Source organism: Panthera pardus, unplaced genomic scaffold (assembly GCF_024362965.1).
Source record: "Panthera pardus isolate Hobbes unplaced genomic scaffold, ASM2436296v1 HiC_scaffold_25, whole genome shotgun sequence".
Lineage (NCBI taxonomy): Eukaryota > Metazoa > Chordata > Mammalia > Carnivora > Felidae > Panthera > Panthera pardus.
In genome coordinates, this window is record NW_026526821.1 from 5,068,761 (window position 1) to 5,089,176 (window position 20,416).

Consider the following 20,416-nt stretch of genomic DNA (forward strand, 5'->3'; position numbering starts at 1 on the left):
AGTCCAGGATGCATAAAGTAATTTCTAGAGTAAACACTTAAAGAATAATAAAGGAATGTATAATTACCAAGATAACAGAAGGGAGAAACATAGCACTAAAAACAAAACAAAACAAAATTCAATCCGAAAGAATAGAGGGCAGGGTAAATAAAAAGCAAAGTGTAAAACCATAAGTTTAAACAGAAAGACATCGGTAACTATACGAAAGGTAAAATATACACTGAAATTAAAAGTCTAGTTGGGGAGTCCCGAGTCCAGCAGCGGTGCCGGTAACTTGCACCGGAATAACCGCCATCAACTGGTCAAGTGGAAAACCAGTGCTCCTGGCTAGAGGACCTCATTGGAGGCCACTGCCGTGGCTGGAAATAGAGTGGGAATGTCCTAGAAAGGAAGGAGCTGCAGAGGGGAGAGCCTTGAATCTATAGATACACTCATCTCAAATCCACGGCTGACTCCAAACCGCGCACACACACGGGGGAGATTCCAAGGACAGCAACTCTCGGAAGGCTGGGAAAAAGCCGGGAGTCTGAATCCTGCCAACTCACAGGCGCCCAGAGAACACCCTGAATGAAAACCCACAAACAGTACCTGAGAGGTAAAGACGATATCCTGGGAAGAAGGGTTTGCCATGAGGCTAACGGCGACACTCCGAGACGACCATCGTAACCAAGTGGAAGAGCTCCCTAACTTCACTGTCTGCTCCAGCAGAACTTAGCACTCCTCAACAGAAGATAAGAGAATCTAAGATCTCTGCAACCTATCTTCTGCAGTATCCAGGATATAATAAAAAAACACTAGCTATGCAAAGCAGCGTGACCCAAGGTCAAGAGAAAAGAGTAAACAGCAATAGATCCTGAGCTGATCCAGATGTTGGCATTAGCAGACAGGCGCTCTAAAAGAGGCTATTATAAATATAGTCAGGACTTAAAGAAAAAGAATCAGATTGAGTGAACAGATGGGGAATCGAAGCATATAAAATATAAAAAAGAATCCTATGAAACTCTAGAATTAAGGATAGTATTTGAGTAAAAATATACACTAGATGTACTTCAGAGACAGAAGAAAGGATCACTTGAACTTAAAGACAGATCAGATATAACAGGATCCTAAGAACACAAAGGAAAAGATGGAAAAAAACCAAAACAAACTCAGAAGCCCCAGGGCTCAGTCATCTGTTAGATCGTATCTAACAGGTTAATATACTTATAACTGGAATCCCATAGGCAGAGCAAAAGAATGGGGTAGACAAAACGTTTAAAGAAATAATGGCTGGGGGCGGGGGGGCCTGGGTGGCTCAGTCAGTTAAGCATTCAGTTCTTGATTTCAGTACAGGGCACGATCTCACGGTTGGTGGGTTTGAGCCCTGCATAGGGCTCTACACTGACAGCACAGAACCTGCTTGGGATTCTGTCCCCCCACCCCCCCAACCCTGCCCCTTCACTTGCTCTCTCTCTCTCAAATAAAATAAAAATAATGGCTGAAAATGTCCCAAATAATCAAATTTCTATTCTAAGAAACTCTGATCCAATGAATCCAGAGTATTTTATGCACCCAGCATATTATAGTGAACTGCTGAAAAAAAGAGAAAAAAAAGATAGCAGATCTTAAAAGCAGCCCAAAAATAAAAAGATTCATCACATATAGAGTAACAAAGTTAAGGATGATTATAGGCCCCTCAACAGAAACCATGAGACCAGAATATAATAGAATAACATATTTAAAATCATGAAAGAAAAATCTGTACACTAAATCCCCAGGACTTACTTTCCAACGGGGAGTTTGTACCTTTTGACCACCTTCACCCATTTCGACTATGTAACGTACGGCGTGGTGCTATAGTTAATAATACCGTCTTGTGTATTTAGAGTTGCTAAGAGAGTGACTTAAAAGTTCTCATCTCAAGAAAAAAAGCTTTTGTGACTATGTGTGGCGATGGGTGTTAACTAAACTTATTGTACACAATAGGTACAAGTATCGAATCATTATGGTACACGACGGTAACAACAAAAATCGACCCGGAAATCTCTTAGCTAGCAAAAATATCCTTCAGAAGTGAGAATGCAGTACAGGCACGACGTCTTCCGATAAACAAAAACTCAGGGAACCTGTCGCCAGTTGCCCGGAATACATGAAACACTAAGAAAGTTCTTAGGCCAAAAGGAAATGACGTCGGATGAAAACTCACTTCTCCAGGAAGGAATGAGCAGCAGTGGATATGGCAGTATGTGTGTAAAATAACAAGAAATTAAAAAAAAATTTTTTTTAAACATTTATTTATTTTTGAGAGACAGAGCATGAGCAGGGGAGAGGTGAAGAGAGAGGGAGACACAGAATCCGAAGCAGGTTCCAGGCTCCAAGCCGTCAGCACAGAGCCCGATGCAGGGCTCGAACTCACGAACTGCGAGACCATGACCTGAGCCGAAGTCGGATGCTCAACCAACTGAGCCCCCCAGGTGCCCCAATAACAAGAAATTTTTTTGCTCCTCTTCGTCTTCCTGCCCTGAGTGACTGCTTAATGTCACAGTTGCTAGTTAGGTGGGCCATTCAGGTGGAGGGGTGGAGTGGCCCAGAGTGAGGTATGGCGGCTGGCCAAAGTCAGGAGTCCCCATCTGGGGAGAGGAAGGGGCCCTGGGCTCTGAGGGCCTGTGGAAGGCGAAGAAGCACCGAGAGCACAATGTTAATCATGCTTTCTTTACACCAAACAGCCAGTTGTCTTTCAATGACATTAGTAAAAAAAAAAAAAAGCCACTTGTTTTTTAACACCTTTCTTTGCAGTAAGTTAACCATCACTAAAAAAAAAAAAAAAAAAAAAAAAAAAAAAAATTAAAACAGTCCTCAATTTAGAGAAAACTTAGGAGCACAGAATTTATTTATCCTGAACCATGTGACAATAAGCTGCCTCATTACCTCTGAAGGTCAGCAGGCATTTCCTAACAGCACGAATATTCTCCTCCATGAGCACAACGAGCCTAAAAATCATGAAATTCACGATACACCATCACCACGCATTTCTCAGAACCCATCTGAGTTTTGCCAACTGTCCCAGTGATCGAGTTTTGGGTAAAAAACCCAGTTCAAAGTCACATGTTGTAACTAGTGGTCATGACTCTTTAGCCTCCTTCAATCTGGATCGGTTTTTCAGTCTTTCTTGACTTTTCTGGACTTTTGAAGATTACAAGCCTGTTGTTTAGTAAAATGTTTTTCTCAGTTTGAATTTCTCAGATGTTGGCTCACAATCAGACCCATCAGGGATGATCACAGTTGTAAAGTTCACTTAATGTAATTGTGGCAGCTACAGAATATGTTCCCGTTTTTGTGTTTCAAACCCCCCCCCCCCCCCCCACTTCAAGAGCGGAGCGCCATTCTGTGTGCTGCACACGTGGGGTGGGTAATGTGGTCACCCCTCTAAAGAACAGAAGCCATGGCAGGGGACTCCTAAATGCGTCATGAAGTACGCTGTGACCCCCCCCTCGCTCTCCTGTGGCTCGCCTGTCCTGGGGAAAGTCAGCGGCCTTGTCTGAGGACACGTAAGCGGCCCTGTGGAGAGGCTCACGTGGCAGAGTTCTGAGCTGAGGCCTCCGGCCACCGGCTGTGTGAGGGCACCATCTTGGAAGCAGATCCTTCGGTCCCAGCCAAGCCTTCATTTGACTGTGGCCCCGACTGACAGCAACACCACGAAAGACTCTGAGCTAGAACCATCACCAGCTAAGCCTCTCAGATCCCTGATCCACAGGAAGGGTGAGAAATCAATTTGAGATAGACCAAAGAACTCAACGTAAAGCTAAAACTATGAAGGAAATATAGAAGAATATTGTGGAGACTCTGGGACAGGCAGAATTTTCTTAGAGAGGACCAAATAAGCATGAATCAAATAAGACAAAATTGAGGGGCGCGTGGGTGGCTCAGTCGGTTGAGCTGACTTCGGCTCAGGTCATGATCTCCTGGTCTGTGAGTTCGAGCCCCGCGTCGGGCTCTGTGCTGACCGCTCGGAGCCTGGAGCCTGCTTGGGATTCTGTGTCTCCCTCTCTCTCTGCCCCTCCCCCGCCCATGTTCTGTCTCTGTCAAAAATAAACATTAAAAAAAATTTTTTTAAATAAACAAACAAACAAAAAAGACAAAATTGATAGCGTGGACTTTATCAAAATTAAAACTCCTCTTTATCAGAAGAACTCATTAAGGAAATTAAAACAAACTCCAGGGGCGCCCGGGTGGCTCAGTTAGTTAAGTGTCTGACCTCGGCTCAGGTCATGATTTTGCAGTTTGTGGGTTTGAGCCCCACGTCAGGCTCCATGCTATGAGCTCAGAGTCTGGAGCCTGAAGCCTGCTTCAGATTCTGTGTCTCCCTCTCCTTCTCTCTCTGCCCCTCCCTCGCTCATGCTCTGTCTCTCTCTCAAAAATAAATAAACATTAAAACAAATTAAAAAATAAAAAAGAAAACAAACCCTAAATGAAAATGGGCGACAGACCTGAATATTGAATACCACTTCATAAAAGACAGACGAGTGACAAAAAAGCACGCGCAAAGATACGTAACATTATCCGTCATCTCGGAAATGCAGATTAAGGGTGCAATGAGATACCATTTTGTATCCACTAGGACAACTGATGTGAAAAAGACAGACAAATACAGGTGAGAACGTAGAACAGCTGGAATTCTACACATTGATTGATAGTGGGAGGGTAAAATGATACAACTACGCTAGACAACTGTCTGCAAACCTCTTATGAAATTATATATCCACCTACTCTGTGAACTAGAAATTCCAAACCTAGTTATTTACCCAAGGGAAATGAAAACCTGTGTGCACAAGAAGACTTGTAAAAGAAGGTTCACAGTATCTATGGTCACAATAGCCAAAACCTGGAAACGATCTGGAGGTCCAAAACCCGAAGAGATAAATTGTGACCCATTCATAGGAGAACATCACTCACCAATTAAAAAATTGGCAGTACTATAATACATGTAGCAACACAGCTGAATCTCCAAAACATTTGTTTTATGAAGAATAAACTAGACACCATTTATTTCATTTAGGTGAAATTCAAGAACAGGCAAATCCATCCATAGTGACTGAGATCACCACAGCTGCTGCTTAGGGGAATGAGACTCACAGAAGGAACTTTCTGAGGTGATGTAAATTTCTGGAGTTTAATTAGGGTGTTGGTTATATACACCCTCCCAGATACATTACCAGAATCAAATCATAAGCTGCTTACAAGAGACCCACCTTAAATATAAAGACACGGAAGGGTTAAAAAACAAAAGAATGAGAAAATATGCAGCACGCAATTCCCAACCAAAAGAAATTATACTTCAAGGCAAAATGCACCCTAGAACTTAAAACAGTACATTTCAGAATGTTAGAAGGCTTGCATTACCAGGAAGATATAAAATTCTAAATTTATAGGTACTTAATGTTTTGATAAAATGAAACAGAATGAACAGGGTAAACAGATATAAACACGTAACCATGGTGAGAGTTTCTAATCCACTTCTCTCAGGAACTGTTGGATTTAGACAGACCAAAAAACTAGCAAGGATAACAGAAAGAATAAACAACATGATTAATGAACTTGACCTAATTCCATTCATAGAATACAGCACCTAACAGGTGCACAGTATGCAAACTTTTCAAACACATATGGAATACGTGTTCCTAAAATTGACATATGCTGTGTCACATAGTAAACTGTATCATATTTTAAAGGACTTAAATCATAAAATTACGTTGTCACCTCAGTACAATTATGTCAGTGGTCATTAACAAAAAGTTAACTAGAGAACTTCCTTGTATTTGAAAATTGAGAAACACATCTAAATGACACTTAAATCAAGGATGTAATCTTTTTTTTTTTTTTAATTTTTTTTTAACGTTTATTTATTTTTGAGACAGAGAGACAGAGCATGAACAGGGGAGGGGCAGAGAGAGAGGGAGATGCAGAATCAGAAGCAGGCTCCAGGCTCTGAGCCATCAGCCCAGAGCCTGACGCGGGGCTCGAACTCACGGACCGTGAGATTGTGACCCGAGCCGAAGTCGGATGCTCAACCGACTGAGCCACCCAGGCGCCCCGGTAATCTTTTTTTAAAAAAATGTTTATTTTTGAGAGAAAGCAAGCATGTACACACAAGGAGGGGAGGGGCAGAGAGAGGGGGTGTGGACAGAGAATCCAAAGTGGGTTCCATGCTGACAGCAGAGAGCCTGATGCGGGGCTCAAACCCATCAACCGTGAGATCATGACCGGAGCCGATGTCAGAAGCTTAACCGACTGAACCACCCAGCCGCCCCAAGGATGTAATCTTTTTGTTTTTGTTTTTTTATTTTTTTACATTTATTTATTTTTGAGAGAGACAAAGTGTGAGTTGGGGAGGGACAGAGAGAAAGAGAGAGAGGAGACACAGAATCTGAAGCAGGCTCCAAGCTCTGAGCTGTCAGCATAGAGCCTGATGTGGGGCTCAATCTCAAGAACTGTGAGATCATGACCTGAGCCGAAGTCGGAAGCTCAACCGACTGAGCCTCCCAGGCGCTGCACCCAACCCCCCCACAAGGATGTAATCTTACCAGAAAGTGAAAAACATTCTGAAATGAACGATAAGGAAATTATGATATACAAAAACTTGTTGGAATCAGCAAGAGCTATGGTTAAGGTTTCAAAATGTAATCACTACAACTGGGGTGCCTGGGTGGCTCAGTCGGTTGAGTGTCCAGCTCCTGATTTTGGCTCCGGTGGTGATCTCACAGTTCGTGAGACTGAGGTCCATATCGGAATCCCTGCTGGGGATGCTCTCTCTCTGCCCCTCCCCGTCTTGCGGGCGTGAAAAAAATAGGGACTGAGAATCAATGATATAATCATCTACCTCAAGAAGTTAGAAAAGAGCAGCACATTGAATAGGACAGAAACAATCAAGATACGAGCAGAAATTAATGAATTACTAAGTGGACATAGTGTAGAGCCGATCAAGGGCAAAACTCATGTTAGAAATGTAAAAGGGGTTATCAGTTTAGAATCTTAACATCTTTATGCGAATTGGAAAAAGTTTATGGAAGAGCCAAAATCCTTAAAAAACCCACAAGACTCCAATATCAAAACCAATACAAGAAGAAATAGATAATGTGTAAATGAATAACCTTACAACTCTGAAAAGAAATTGGCTCCTTAAACTCCACTCTACAAGGATGCCTAGAAGCCCAGATGGCATCACTGATGAATTTTACTAATCACTTAAAAACTAAGAGTAATTTTATACAAACTCTTCGGTAGAAGAGTATCCCAGCTCATTTTGTAAGAGAAGCAAAACCCTGACACCAAACTTGACATGCACATTACAAAATTATTACATGACAATCTTACTGAAACATACACAAAAAGCCCAAAAAATAGCGAACTAAAGCCAGTGATATATAAAAAGAATAATACATCATGATCTAAGTGGATCTATTCCAAGAAAATTCAGCAGTGTAATTTACCACATTAACAGCATAAAAGAGAATAATTACATGACTGATCCAGTAGATGTACAAAAATCTTTTGATAAACCCCACACTTGTTCACGTAAAAAAAGAAAAAAAAATCCCAGCAAATGATGTAAAGAAGGACACTCTGTAATGTGATGAGGCACATGGACAAAAAAAAAAACACTCAAAAAACAAAAAACCTACAGCAAATATATTTAATAGTATGACAGTGAAAGCTTTCCCCCTAAGATTAGAATAAGGATACCCAGGACCACATTTCTATTCAATATTGTACTGGAGATCCTACTCAATTCAATAAAAAAAGAAATAAAAAGTTTAAGATTAGAAATGAGTACATTTCAAAACAGTACCATATAGTATATTAACAGCATAAAATTGCTTTGGAACATCAAACCCTTAGGATAAATATAATGAAAAATGTGCAAGTCCACTATATAGAGAAGTAGAAAAAACACTGAGAGAAAATAAAGAAGCTTGTCTAATAAATGGAATAATCAATGTTCATACATTAGAAAATTCAATATCATAAAAAGGTCATTTCTTTCCAAACTGATCTATAAATTCCGTGGAATGCCAATCAGAAACAGTGGAGATTAACATGTTGGTATGTGTGAGAATGGACAAGACGATTTTTTAATGTTTATATGGAAATGCAAGGCAAGACATTCTTGAAGAATAACACAAGGCCACATCATTGGACATTAAGACTCATCACAAAGATACAGAAGTGAAAAAACTGTGATATTGGCACAAGGACCCGGGAAAAAAAGACCAACAGTCTCTTTAAAGGATCGCTGATCCATTCTGACTGAGGCCAAAAAAAAAAAAAAAAAAAAAAAGTATATTATGAATCTTGTAAGATGCAGGAGTGAAGAGTGAAACATATCCCGGTAATAGCACAAAGCACAAGAGGGAAAACGAAAGTATATTCTTGTAAGGTTCTTCTACCATACATGAAAATTGTGTATTATTTGAAGGTAGACCGAAAACGAAGTACGTTGTAAATCCTAGCGCAACCACCAAAGTGATAAAGCAAAGAAACAGAGCTACCAAGCAGACAGTGGAGCTGAAATGGAATCATCAACATGGGCCAAATAGGAAGGTAGATTTAAGCCAAACCATATTGATGGTTACAAGCAATAAAAATGGTCTTTTTCAAAGAAGTAAAAATGGTTTGTCTGTTTTAACATTTATTTTATTTTTGAGAGACTGCACGCGTGCAAGCGGGGGAGGGGCAGAGAGAGAAGGGAACAGAGGATCTGAAGCGGGCTCTGTGCTGGCTGAGAGCAGAGAGCCCCACGTGGGGCTCAAACCCACGAACGGTGAGATCAGGACCTGAGCCGAAGTCAGACGCCTAACTGGTTGAGCCACCCAGGTGCCCCCAAAATGGTTCAAATCAGTATTATGCAACACAGCTTCTTTTCATGAGAACTGAAAGATAGCTCGGATGACTGAGGAACTAAATTTTTAATATTAACTTAAGTTCAAATAGCCACATGGGGCTTTGGCAACCGTGCTGAACAGTAAAGGTCTAAACACTCCAATTTAAAAGTAGAGACTGTCAGATTAAGCTTAAAAGCTGGACCCATAATGCTGTCTACAAGAAACCTCCTTCAAATAGATGACATAAACGGGTTAAATGTAAATGGGTGGGAAAAGATACGCAAACACTAATCAACAGAGAGCTGAAGAGCCTGTATTAATTTCTAAAGTAAAATTCAGAATCAGGGCTATTACCAGGGAAAAAGATGTTTTATGATGGCGAGGGGGTCAAGTTATCAAGAAAAATAATGCGACACGTGGAAACACTCAATCTAAGAGCTTCAAAATACATGAACAAAAACTGATTAAATTGAACAAAAGAGAAATAGACAAATTCTCAATTCGGGTTGGATTTCAAACACTCCTGTCACTGCAAATGAGAGGGGGGGGAAAAACAGTAAAGATAAAGACATAAACAGTGCTGTTAACCAAGCTAACATTTATAGAACACATTTTTTTCTCGTGCACATGAACATTCGCGAAGACCATATTCTAGACCATAAAACAAATGTCAGATGTAAAAGGTCTGAAATAATAGTGAATACATTTTCTGACCACAATAGATTTAAACTAGAAATCAATAATCGAAAAATTTCGGGAAAATCCCTAATAATTAGAGGTTAGGGACTACTTCTCAACAACCAACAGATCAAGCAAATCACAAGGGAAATAAATACTCTGAACTAAATGAAAATGAAAATACAGTGTATCAAAATCTGTAGGACTCGCTTAAACCAGTTCTTACAGGGAAATTTACAGTTTTTTTTTTAAATTTTTTTAATTGTTTTTTTTTTTAAATTTTTTTTTAATTGTTTTTATTTTATTTTTGAGACAGAGACAGAGCATGAGCCGGGGAGGGGCAGAGAGAGAGGGAGACACAGAATCCAAAGCAGTCTCCAGGCTCTGAGCTGTCAGCACAGAGCCTGATGTGGGGCTCGAACTCACGGAGTGTGAGATCATGACCCGAGCTGAAGTCGGATGCTTAACCGAGCCACCCAGGTGCCCCAATTTACAGTTTTGAATGCTCATATAATGAAAAAAAAAAAAAAAGGCCCTAAAAATCAATATTGTAAACTTCCAGGTTAAAAAACTTAAAAAAAAAGAATTAGCCAAAATAAGCAAATGAGGAAAAAAAAAGAAACCAAAAAGCAAAAATCAATGAAATAGAAAATATAGAAATATTAATGAAATAAGCTGGTTCTTTGAAAAGATCATTAAAATTAGTAAACTGGACAGATCCTAAAGATATTAAAATGATAATAAAATGTTTTAAATGAATTTTATGTCAATAAATTAAAAAATAGATACAACAGACAAATTCACTGTAAAACACAAACTACCAAAGCTTACTTGGGAAGAAATGAATACACCTGTATCTACTAAAGAAATTTAATCTGTTGTTAAAATTTTGTTTTTAATAATTAAAAAAAAATGTTTGAGAGAGAGAGAGAGAGAGAGAGAGAGGTGAGGAGGGGCAGAGAGAGAGAGGGAGGGAGGAAGAGAGAATCTTAAGCAGGCTTCGAGCTGACAGCACAGAGCCCAACGCAGGGCTCCAACTCACAAACCGTGAGATCAGGACCTGAGTGGAGATTAAGAGTTAGATGCTTAACTGAGCCAGCCAGGCGCCCCTGTAGTTAATTTCTCTGACAAAGAAAACTCCTTACTCAGATGGCTTCATTTGTGAATCACGCGAAACCTTTAAGGAAGAAATAACACCAATTCTACATAAACCCTTGCAAAAAAGTAGAAAAGGAGAAAACATTTCCTAACTTCTTTTATGAGGCCCTGATACCGAAACAAGAAAAAGACATTATAGAAAACTACAGAGAATTCTTCACCTCATAGAGGCAAAAACCCTTAGCAAAATTTTAATAAATCAAACCCAATAATGTATTTTGGAGGGGGGGGTGAGAGATGGAGAGAGAATGAGTGGGGGATGGGCAGCCAGCAGTGAGGCCCATGTGGGGCTCGAACTCATGAACCATGAGATCATGACCTGAGCTGAAGTTGGACGCCTAACCGGCGGAGCCATCCAGGTGCCCCCAAACCCAATAATGTATTAAATAACGCGCAATAACCAAGTGAAATTTTTCCTAGGAACACGTTTAATCTTTTAGTATAGATTGTTGTTATCCACTATTTTAAGACTCGAAAAGAAAATAAGAACAGTTCAAAACATGTAAAAACAAAACACAAAACAAAACCCCCTGACAGAATTCAACATAATTCCTGATGAAAGATCTCACTGATTTAGGGATAGAGGAGAACATTTTCTTTTCAACCTGACAGTGGGCACCTATAAAAAAACCTAGGGCCTAACCATCTAACTTAATGGTAAAAGATCTAATGTTTCCTACCCCAAGATCGGGAATAAGGTAAAGACATCTGCTCTTACCACTTCTCAACAAAGTACTGGAGGTCTCAGCTAATGTAATATGGCAAGCAAAAAAAAAAAAAAAAAAAAAGAATAAAAGACATACCGATTGGAAAGGAAGAGGTAAAACAGTCTATTACCTAGGACATGATTTTACACCTAAGAAAATCCCAAGGCATCTACGAAAAAAGTGCCTGAACTAAGTAAATTTAGGAAGTCACAAGATACAAGGCCAACACATATAAATAAAATTTATTCTATATTTCAGCAACAAACAATTAAAAATTGAATTTAGGGGGGTGCCCGCGTGGCTCAGTCGGTTAAGCGGCTGACTTTGGCTCAAGTCATAATCTCGCGGTTCATGAGTCCAAGCCCCACAGTGGGCCCTGCAGTGACAGTGTGGAGCCTGCTTCAGATCCTCTGTCTCCCTCTCTCTCTGCCCCTCCCCCACTCATGCTCCCACCCTCCCTCTCAAAAATAAAAACATTTAAAAAAATTGAGATTACAGGAAACTACCCCAAAAACCAAGAGCACACTTTACACACTGTATGTTAGCCAGATTGACAAATTACATTAAAAATAAATTGAAATTAGGGGCAGCTGGGTGGCTCAGTTGGTTAAGCACTGACTCTTTTTTTTTTTTTTTAATCTTTATTTTGAGAGACAGAGAGACAAAGTATGGGGGGGGGGCAGGGGAAGGGAGGAACAGAGGGAGAGGGAGACACAGAATCCAAAGCAGGCTCCAGGCTCTGAGCTGTCAGCAGAGCCCGACATGGGGCTCAAACTCACGAATCACAAGTTCATGACCTGAGGTGAGTTGGAGGCTCAACGGATTGAGCTACCCAGGCGTCCCGCGGCTGACTCTTGAGCTCAGCTCAGGTCATGATCTCAGTCATGAGATTGAGCCTCACGTTTGGCTCCATGCTGAGCATGAGTTTGCTTGGGATTCTCTCTCTTCCCCCCCCCATCTCTCCTTCTCTCTCTGCCCCACCCCTGCTTGTGTGCTTGCTCTCACGTGCCCTCTCTCTCTCTCTCTCAAAATAAATAAATAAAAACTGAAATAAAAAAATTCCATCTGCTAATCATAAAAACACACAAACTACTTGGGAAAAATTTAACAAAACATGTGCAAAGCCTGCACACTGACAACTAAAAAACTTTGTGGACAGAAATCAGAAATAAATTAGTGCAGAAGTATGCCATGTTTACGGATAAGAAGACACAATATTGTTAAGATGTCGACTGTCTCCAAATTATTCAGTAGATTAGCTATATTCCCGATGAAAATTTCAGGGTTTTTTTGTTTTTCTTTTCTTCACAAATTGGGCATTCCGATTCTAAAGTTCAAACAGAAATATAAAGGACTGAGAGGAGTCAAACAGATTTTTAAAACTATGAATACAATGGCCGTACACTGCCTGATTTCAACATTTGCAGATTTCAAGATGTCTACAAATCTACAGCAACCAGGGCCACGTATCGTACTACCACTACGATACACAAATGGATCCAGGCAACAGAAATGGACCCGCACATACATACTAATTTTTGACAGAGGCGCCAAGGTAATTTAATTAAATAAATGCAGAATTCATCATTAACAAATGTTGCTATAATGACTAGACCGACACATGGGAAAAAAATGATCCTTGACTTCCTTTGCACAGTAAACTACAGCTAGTAGAATTAAGTCATAAACTAAGATTTAAAACATAAAGGCGTAAGAATTCTAAACAAAAGCATAGGAGAAAATCTTGATGATTTTGGATGGATGCGTAAGACAAAAAACATGAACTATAAAAATAATTGATACACTGGACTTGATCAAAAAACACCTTTGCTCTTTAAAAGAAACTGTAATCGAAAGTTTAAGAAGAAAGTTTTTGAAGTGTGGAAGTTAACTAGTTGTTGGCGTTGAGGGAAGTGAGCGGCAGGGGGGACGGCAGCAACATGAGGCGGGAGAACAGGGCATAGCGGGGGGTGGCCAGGTCCTGGAGTTCAGGGGAGGCTCCAACACCCCTTACCAGGTGTTGGCGAGCTGGAGGGCAACCCTTGTCTTCCCTAGTTCTCTTCCTCCGTGATCATGCTCCCTTGTTGTCTTCTCCTCTCCCGTCCCCCCAACGCCTGTTTTGCAAATGTAGGTCTTCCCCAGCTGTGTCCTGCTCCCCACGTTTCCCATGAGTGCTCTCATCCCTCCCACAACTCAACTTCACCTGTGCACTGTAGTCTCAAGTCAACTTCTCCAGGCTTCCCCTTAGGGCCAGGCCCATATTTCCAACCCGTGATTTGGACCTCGTCCCCTGCAGAACTTGGTAGCCATCCCTCTTCCTGTCCTAAGGCCCTCACTCCTCCCATACTCATGGGCCTTCCCTAATGGCCAAATATGTCACACAGGGTGGGGTGAGGGGAAGCATGGGCCCTAGGAGCCATCAGGCCTGGACTTAAATTGGAGCTTTCTGTGGAAGATGGGAATTTAGACATTCTGCCCCTCCTACCTCCCTCTGCACCTATGCCCTCCGTCCATCTTTGGGAAATGGAAATTAAAACCAGAATGAGGTACTACCATGCACCCTCCAACACAGCTAAAATTAAAGACTGCATCATCCACTCATCTTCCAATTTTTAGACAGGGCTTCCAAATGCCTTACACCTCCACTGTTTCCCTCGAGAATCAGCCGTTCCTTTATGTTTGGCCAAGCCCCTGTTACCTATTATGCTCTCAGCACACTCCCATGTTTCTCTTTTGTAGCACAGATAAAGGTCCAATAAATCATTTCCTGCACGTTAGTTTTAGGATGGATCTCTTTCCTCCTTGTAGGGAAGGTCCACCAGGGCAGGAACCGATTCTAGCTACATTAGGGGTTGGCCAACTTTCTGAGAAGGGCCAAACAGCACATATATTCAACTTTCTGGGCTACAGGACCTTAGTCACAACTATTCAACTCTACCACTGTAGCCAGAGAGCAGTGGAGACAGTGTGTGCGTAAGTACGACTGTGATTCGGTAAAGTTTTATCTATAAAAACAGCAGGGAGGCCAAAGGTCCAGTCTGCTGACCCCTGGCTTAAATTACCAGCACCCAGTCCAGCATGTGGCATATAGAAAGCGCTCAATGAATAAAGAAAAAAAAAAAAAAGCCCTTGTTTCTTGTTTTTGTCAACTCGATGGAAACCAGTACGGAGGGAAGGTGGTTTTAGTGGGATGCTGGGGGTGGAATGGAGACAACAGTAGGTCCAAGAGTGAACAGCAGTTGAGGGAGCAGCAACCTCTCTTCCAGGAGTTCCCGCCACCGGCACGGCAGGCTTGGGAAATGGTATGGTCTTAGGACAGCAGGTGAGTCGGGGACACGTTTGCAGGCCGTGACAAGGAGGCGGGGCGTGGGAAGAAGAAAGGGACAAGTGGTGATGAGGGGGCTCCAGGGCTCAGGTGTGAGGGGAGCTGGTCACAAAAGGAGGAAGATACCTGCGGAGGCCGAGAGAAAAGAAACCAGGACAAGTGGAAGGAAATGAAGGGAAACCTCATCTTCCTCTTGCCTGTGAAATGTGAGCCAAGACCCCCTGGTGAAGAGAGCGGGAGTCAAGGTGGGGGAACCCAGGCTGGGGAAGTGGACGCCCAGGACGGGGCTGCTGGCCTCATCACCACCACCGGAACCGTACCCCTCCTGTTCTGTCTCCTTGTCTGAGAGAGCACTTTTCACCAAGGTGGTGTCTGCGTATTCCAGAGCCGTGTTTCCAGCTCTGACCTGGTGTGAAATGTGTCACGCACTGAGTCACCAGCACGACTTGCTATCACTTCCTGTCACTTCGCTTTCCCAGGCAGGTAGCAACAGGCAGGCCCGAAGGCGGATGAGGTCACGTTTTACACAAGTGCACATACGCGGTTCTTTCTTGAAGGATACAGAAAGGCATTTTAATTTCAGAACGATAGTGGTGGTTTCACCTCCATGCCTGCAAACGGGATTGTGTACGTTGTAAAGTGTTTCTGCAGGAGCACTGAATGTTTCTTTAAATGGAAGATACCATTTGATTGGGGGTTTGCAATAAAAATAGCATAGCAGCTATTTAATTTTATAAGCCTCGCACAGTAGTAAAACCTGTAAGACACGACTTCTCACAGCAAAAGTCTTAGTATTACAATACTTAGTTACCCTGAAAGGTTTTCTCACAAAAACCTATATAGCCAGTCAGTTTCACTTACCCAAAGAACCAGACACCAGGAAAAAGCTGCCATTTCAACATTAATGCATTAATTCATTATTCCTACTTGCGCAGGAATGTATGAGAAGGAGACAGGAGCAGTGGTGACGCGGCCAGAAGCGCTGTCCTGGGCGTCCGCTTACCCACGTGCCAGCCCTCCCAGTCTGACAGATGCCTCCCACTTTTCAGGAAAAGAACTAAAACCATCTAAGTATCTTCCAGTTGATGTCCCTGAAAGAGGATTACCAGGACCTCTTTTCTTCTGCTTTATTTCAAGACGTAATTGTCGTTCATATTTAGACTGAAGCACGCTCTATGTAAAACTTTAACTTGGATTTTTAGTGTGAAGTGTTCACCTCACAAATCAAAAGACAACTTTCCCCAAACACACCGGTCCTCACGGTACTTTCTTTTTTTTTTTTTCTTTTTTTAATTAAAAAAAAATTATTTTTTTAACGTTTATTTATTTTTGAGACAGAGAGAGACAGAGCATGAACAGGGGAGGGTCAGAGAGACAGGGAGACACAGAATCCAAAACAGGTTCCAGGCTCTGTGCGGTCAGCACAGAGCCCGACGCGGGGCTCGAACTCACGGACCGCGAGATCGTGACCTGAGCCAAAGTCGGCCGCTTAACCGACTGAGCCACCCAGGCGCCCCTCACGGTACTTTTAAGTCCTTCCAGAGATGATGGAAACTGCCACCGGTGAACGCACACCCACTCCCTCTCCCGTAACACACTTTTTAATTTGGAAGGACTTCCGATACGCCTTTAGCTACACAGTCAACAGATTTAATCTCTTACCCTATTGTCGGGTTGATGTTCGGATCAAAACTGTCTTCCACGAACCGCCATACGATGCTCGATTTACCTACACCTGTATCCTGAAAGAGAAGGAGACACACAAATAAATCTCCTTGCTTGCAGACAGCGAAAACTACGTTGGGCCATGGGTGCAGGATTTCAGAAAAATCGCTGTACATGCTAAGTTTCAGAAGTTAAGAGACACAAAGAAGGTTCTCATAAACATCCAGCGGGAGTAATTAGATTTCAAAATGCACTGCAGGAGAGGGGTTTTGCAGTTTCTAGGAGCCATTAGAACCTTCTGAAAAACCCAAAGTCGCGGCTTAGTGTGAAAAGTGACAAACTCTCTTGTTAACGTGTATAAGTAAACTATGAACTCTTGAATTCCTTCTGAGTAATCCCTGATAAATCACAGCCCCACCCTATTTGGGAAGGGGGCAGGCTAGTTATTGGAATCCCTTCCACTCTCTACAGCAGCAACTCAGGCAGGAGAGCATTCTCTGTGCAAAGCGGGATCTCAAGAGGCAACGTTGCCCTGACAAGGCAGGAAGCTGAAGCTTCCAACTAGTTCTTGGAGTTTCGTGGTCTGAACTTTCCCCCAACAAAGTAACTCTGCGAGAAGGGGGGAGGGGGGGTTACCCCACAAGTTCAAAAACTCCAAACGAACGAGAAAGGAGAGGACGCTGCTTGTAAAACCTGAAGACCTGCTATTGGTTTCACTCTGGAAGACTTGGCCAACTTCTAACTAGTACCTTAGTAGGAAACTATTTGGGAGCTGCTCTCAACCTAGACGCAACGGAGAGGCAGGGAAGGCTCCTCACCCTCTGGGGGCGGGAGGAGTCCCGGGGCTCCAGGGAGGAACAGGGGAGAGGGTCCCTCCGGCCAGTAGGACCCTCAGGGGCGGGTGGCAAGGGGGGCAAGGATGACCCGGGGGCCGGAGGGAGGGTCCCGGGGCAAGTCCCGCACGGGGGCTGGGGGAAGGGGCGGAGGGGACTCGGGCACGCTGGGGTCCTCGGCCTGCCCGGCCTCCCGCGGCCCTCCCGGCCGGCCAGCCGCCACTCACCCCCAGCAGACACACTTTGAGCTCCCTCAGCGCCATGGCCCGGGAGCCAGGGGCGCGGGCCCGCCGCCGCCCTAAGTTGAAGAGGGAGAGGCCGGGCCCAGCACGAGCATCCCCCGGCGCCGCCGCCGCACGGCTCAGCCCCGGCCGCGGGGCGCGCAGAGGCGGCGGCCGTCCGCTCGCCAGCCCTCGGCCCGTCCCGTCCGCCGCCAGCCGCGCGGGGCCCGCCTCAGCAGCCCGGACGGTGCTCCGGCCTCCCGGGCGCCGCCGCCGCCGCCATCTTGGGACGCCTTGCCGGGTCACCTGACCTCCCCGCCCACCTCGGCAGCCACCTTCGCCGGGAGGGCGGGGTCGGCCGGCGCCGCGAGGCTCGCGGGGAGGTGCCGGCCCTGGGGGGCGGGGGCCCGGAGCCCTAGGCCCCGCCCCCCGCCCCCCCCTCCCGCGCGGACCCCCGCCTCCTGGCCCATCCCAAGATGGCGGGTGAGTGGGGTTGGCTCCCTGGGCGCAGGGGCGGCCCCCTCCCCCCCAAGCCGGACCACCCCAGGAGGGCCCGGGGACCCCCGCCCGCCCCTGAGCCCGCCTGCCGCGGTCCCCCTCCTTATGTGTAACTCCTGTGTGTTTCTTGGTTTTCAGAGATCCCTCTGTACTTTGTGGACTTGCACGATGACTTAGACGATTGTAAGTATCAGTTGGGGCGCCCCCGCCCCTCCCGGGGAACCTCTCACGGAATTCGGGGTGCACGGAACGCCGCGGGAGAGCTACAGGCCAGGCCCTCCCTGTTGGGACAGAAGAACAGGACCCCCAACTTCCTGGATGCACTGGTGGCGGTCCCTCCTCACTGGGCGGAGCCGGGCGAGGATGGGGAGCCCTCCCCTCCTGAGGGAGGATTTTGGTCGTTGTTGGGAAACTTCTGACTTCCGGTCACTTTCTTTCTCTTCCTCCTCCTCGCCCGCGGCGGCCGGGGAGGGTGCGGGGGCTTGCCCCAAGTCCTGGTGACCGGGGGCGAGAGGAGGCGCGGCCACCTCCCACCCAGGGCCTCCACTTTTTCCCTGGGACTTTTCCCAGTGCCGCGGAGTTTCAGAGTTTGGTTGGTCCCGCCCTCCTTGTGGCCGGCCACAGACTTGCACGGACTTCTCACGTGGACTGGCCACAAGCCCAGCTCCATCACTTATCCCGAGGAGCCCCTTTGGCGCCTTCCTTCCTGGGGTGGGTCTCCTAAACTTGGCCCTTCCTGCGCTCTCCTTCTCTTTGGAATCGCCCTAAGGACTGAGGGCGGGGGGAGGTGTCATCCTGTAAATGCAAATCCCCATTTGTGGTAGATGAAGCATTTCCTTTCCGTTCAACAAACATTTCTTGAGCACCTACTTGTTCTGGGCCAGGCCACGTGCAGCTCCCTAGACCTACAAAGAAGAGCCAGAAACAGGGGCAGCGCCCAGGGGTTCACAGTCCAGGAGGAGAGCTGACTTGTAAACAAAACGACCCAACCCCTGGATGCTTGGCTGGTAAAGGAGTCCTGAACACGCATGAAAATAGCTACTGTTAATTTCCTTCCCCGTCCACAGGTTCCTAATAGCAAGAGTTGGTGTTTGCTGGAAACTTACCACGGGTCAGGCACGGTTTTAAACGCTTTGCTTTACAGACATTTATCTCTTTTAGAAGGAAGCAACATTATTAAAGTAGAATGGCACTTGAAGGGGTAATAAAGCCAATGGTTAGGAGCACAGGTTCTGGAGTCAAATGGCCAAAGGATGAAGGAGGTCCTGTGTCATCTTTACTGGCTATGTGATCTTGGCCTCAGTGGCCTCATCTGTAAAAGGGGCGTAATAGTGTTCCATGTCAAAGGCTTTTGTGAAGTAAAGTGAGTAAAAGGTTTTGCGTCAAGCCCTGTATATAAACACTCAGTAAACAATAGCTGCTATCATTATTGTTATCAACGGGGTCATTATTCATACTTGCTTAACACTGGTGAGCCAGATGCAGTATAGACCCTGGGTTCACCGAGATGAGTGTTTTCAGCCAGGGGGCATCTGTGAATGGAAGGAATGTAGCATTTCCATTGGTGAACATCAGTGAGCTTCTGTTAAGTCCCCTTTTATTGATGGATTTGCCATTTGGCCTGGCTGGAAAGGCGGATTGCTGACGGTTTTCCTTACCTAATGAATCACCCCAAAACTTAATGACTTAAACCAACAGCATTTTATTATTGCTAACAGTTCTGTGGGTTGACTGGGTGATTCAGAAGCTTCATGTGTTCTCCGTTGAACTCTGGGAAGGTGAGAAGGTCCGAGATGGCTTCACGCGCAGGAGATCTCACAGGACTGCCAGACAGGACCTCTGTTCTCCAGGTGTCTTTTCCACTTGGTTTGGTTGGGATGCTCAAAGCATGGTGGCTGCAGGCAGTTGGACCTCTTTTCTGGCGGCTCACGTCCTTGTCTTTTTTGTATATACGTACCAAAAGGAAGTAAGACTCTAGGAAAAAATAATTGTGATTTTACTTTGGCCTTGTTTGAGCAAGTACTGGGTATTTGGACCTAATACTAGAGGAGGCCTTAAATATTCTGTAGCAGACTGCTGAAGACTTGCCCCAACAGAGAAGGAAACTACCATTATGGCTCTGAATCTGCTACAGCTCATAAATGATCGAACCAGCAGTCACGCTCTGTCCCTTTTGACCCTTGTCCTTTTTCTTCCTGCCACCCAGATCTACCTCAGATATTCTTAACCTAATGCTAGGGGCACGGCTGTCAGTTTGAGTGGTTTTGTGTCGTCTTCCTTGGGTGTTTTGTCCAAGTGATGCGGTAACTGCTTCATTTAGGCGGTCAGTCGCGGTGGGCAGGGACACAGGTCACCCTTTTTATAACCCAATGTCCTGTGTGAACTAGGCGTTTAATTAATTAATTACAGTTGTGACACTAATGGATTGCAAGGCTTGTCTGATTTACTTGGGGATTCTTGATTAAATTTGACT

General features: G+C 44.6%; 2 protein-coding genes across 11 annotated transcripts in view; one reads left to right on the plus strand and one right to left on the minus strand.

The window, feature by feature from the left end:
- Positions 1-17,773, minus strand: part of RAB22A (RAB22A, member RAS oncogene family) — a 55,083-nt gene extending 37,310 nt beyond the window's left edge. For 3 of the 4 annotated variants that reach the window (XM_053890107.1, XM_053890106.1, XM_053890105.1), the window contains exons 1-2: positions 17,452-17,772; positions 16,389-16,468 (exon numbers count right to left, since the gene is read on the minus strand). In XM_053890107.1, coding sequence (XP_053746082.1) covers positions 16,389-16,468; positions 17,452-17,487 — 116 coding nt within the window. In that variant the 5' untranslated portion in view covers positions 17,488-17,772. Of the gene's footprint in view, positions 1-16,388; positions 16,469-17,451 lie in introns of all 4 variants that reach the window. The other variant, XM_053890108.1, reaches the window with a different exon arrangement.
- A 119-nt stretch (positions 17,774-17,892) lies between these two features.
- The window catches only part of LOC109253472 (serine/threonine-protein phosphatase 4 regulatory subunit 1-like), an 81,982-nt gene continuing 79,458 nt past the window's right edge, over positions 17,893-20,416 (plus strand). For 4 of the 7 annotated variants that reach the window (XR_002074403.2, XR_002074404.2, XM_019426430.2 and 1 more), the window contains exons 1-2: positions 17,893-17,928; positions 18,082-18,126. Coding sequence is in view for 2 of the 7 variants with exons in the window: in XM_019426430.2 (XP_019281975.2) it covers positions 17,922-17,928; positions 18,082-18,126 (52 nt within the window). In the remaining 5 variants the exon portion in view is untranslated. Of the gene's footprint in view, positions 17,929-18,081; positions 18,127-20,416 lie in introns of those variants that run through there. The other 3 variants (XM_019426431.2, XM_019426434.2, XM_019426435.2) reach the window with 2 other exon arrangements.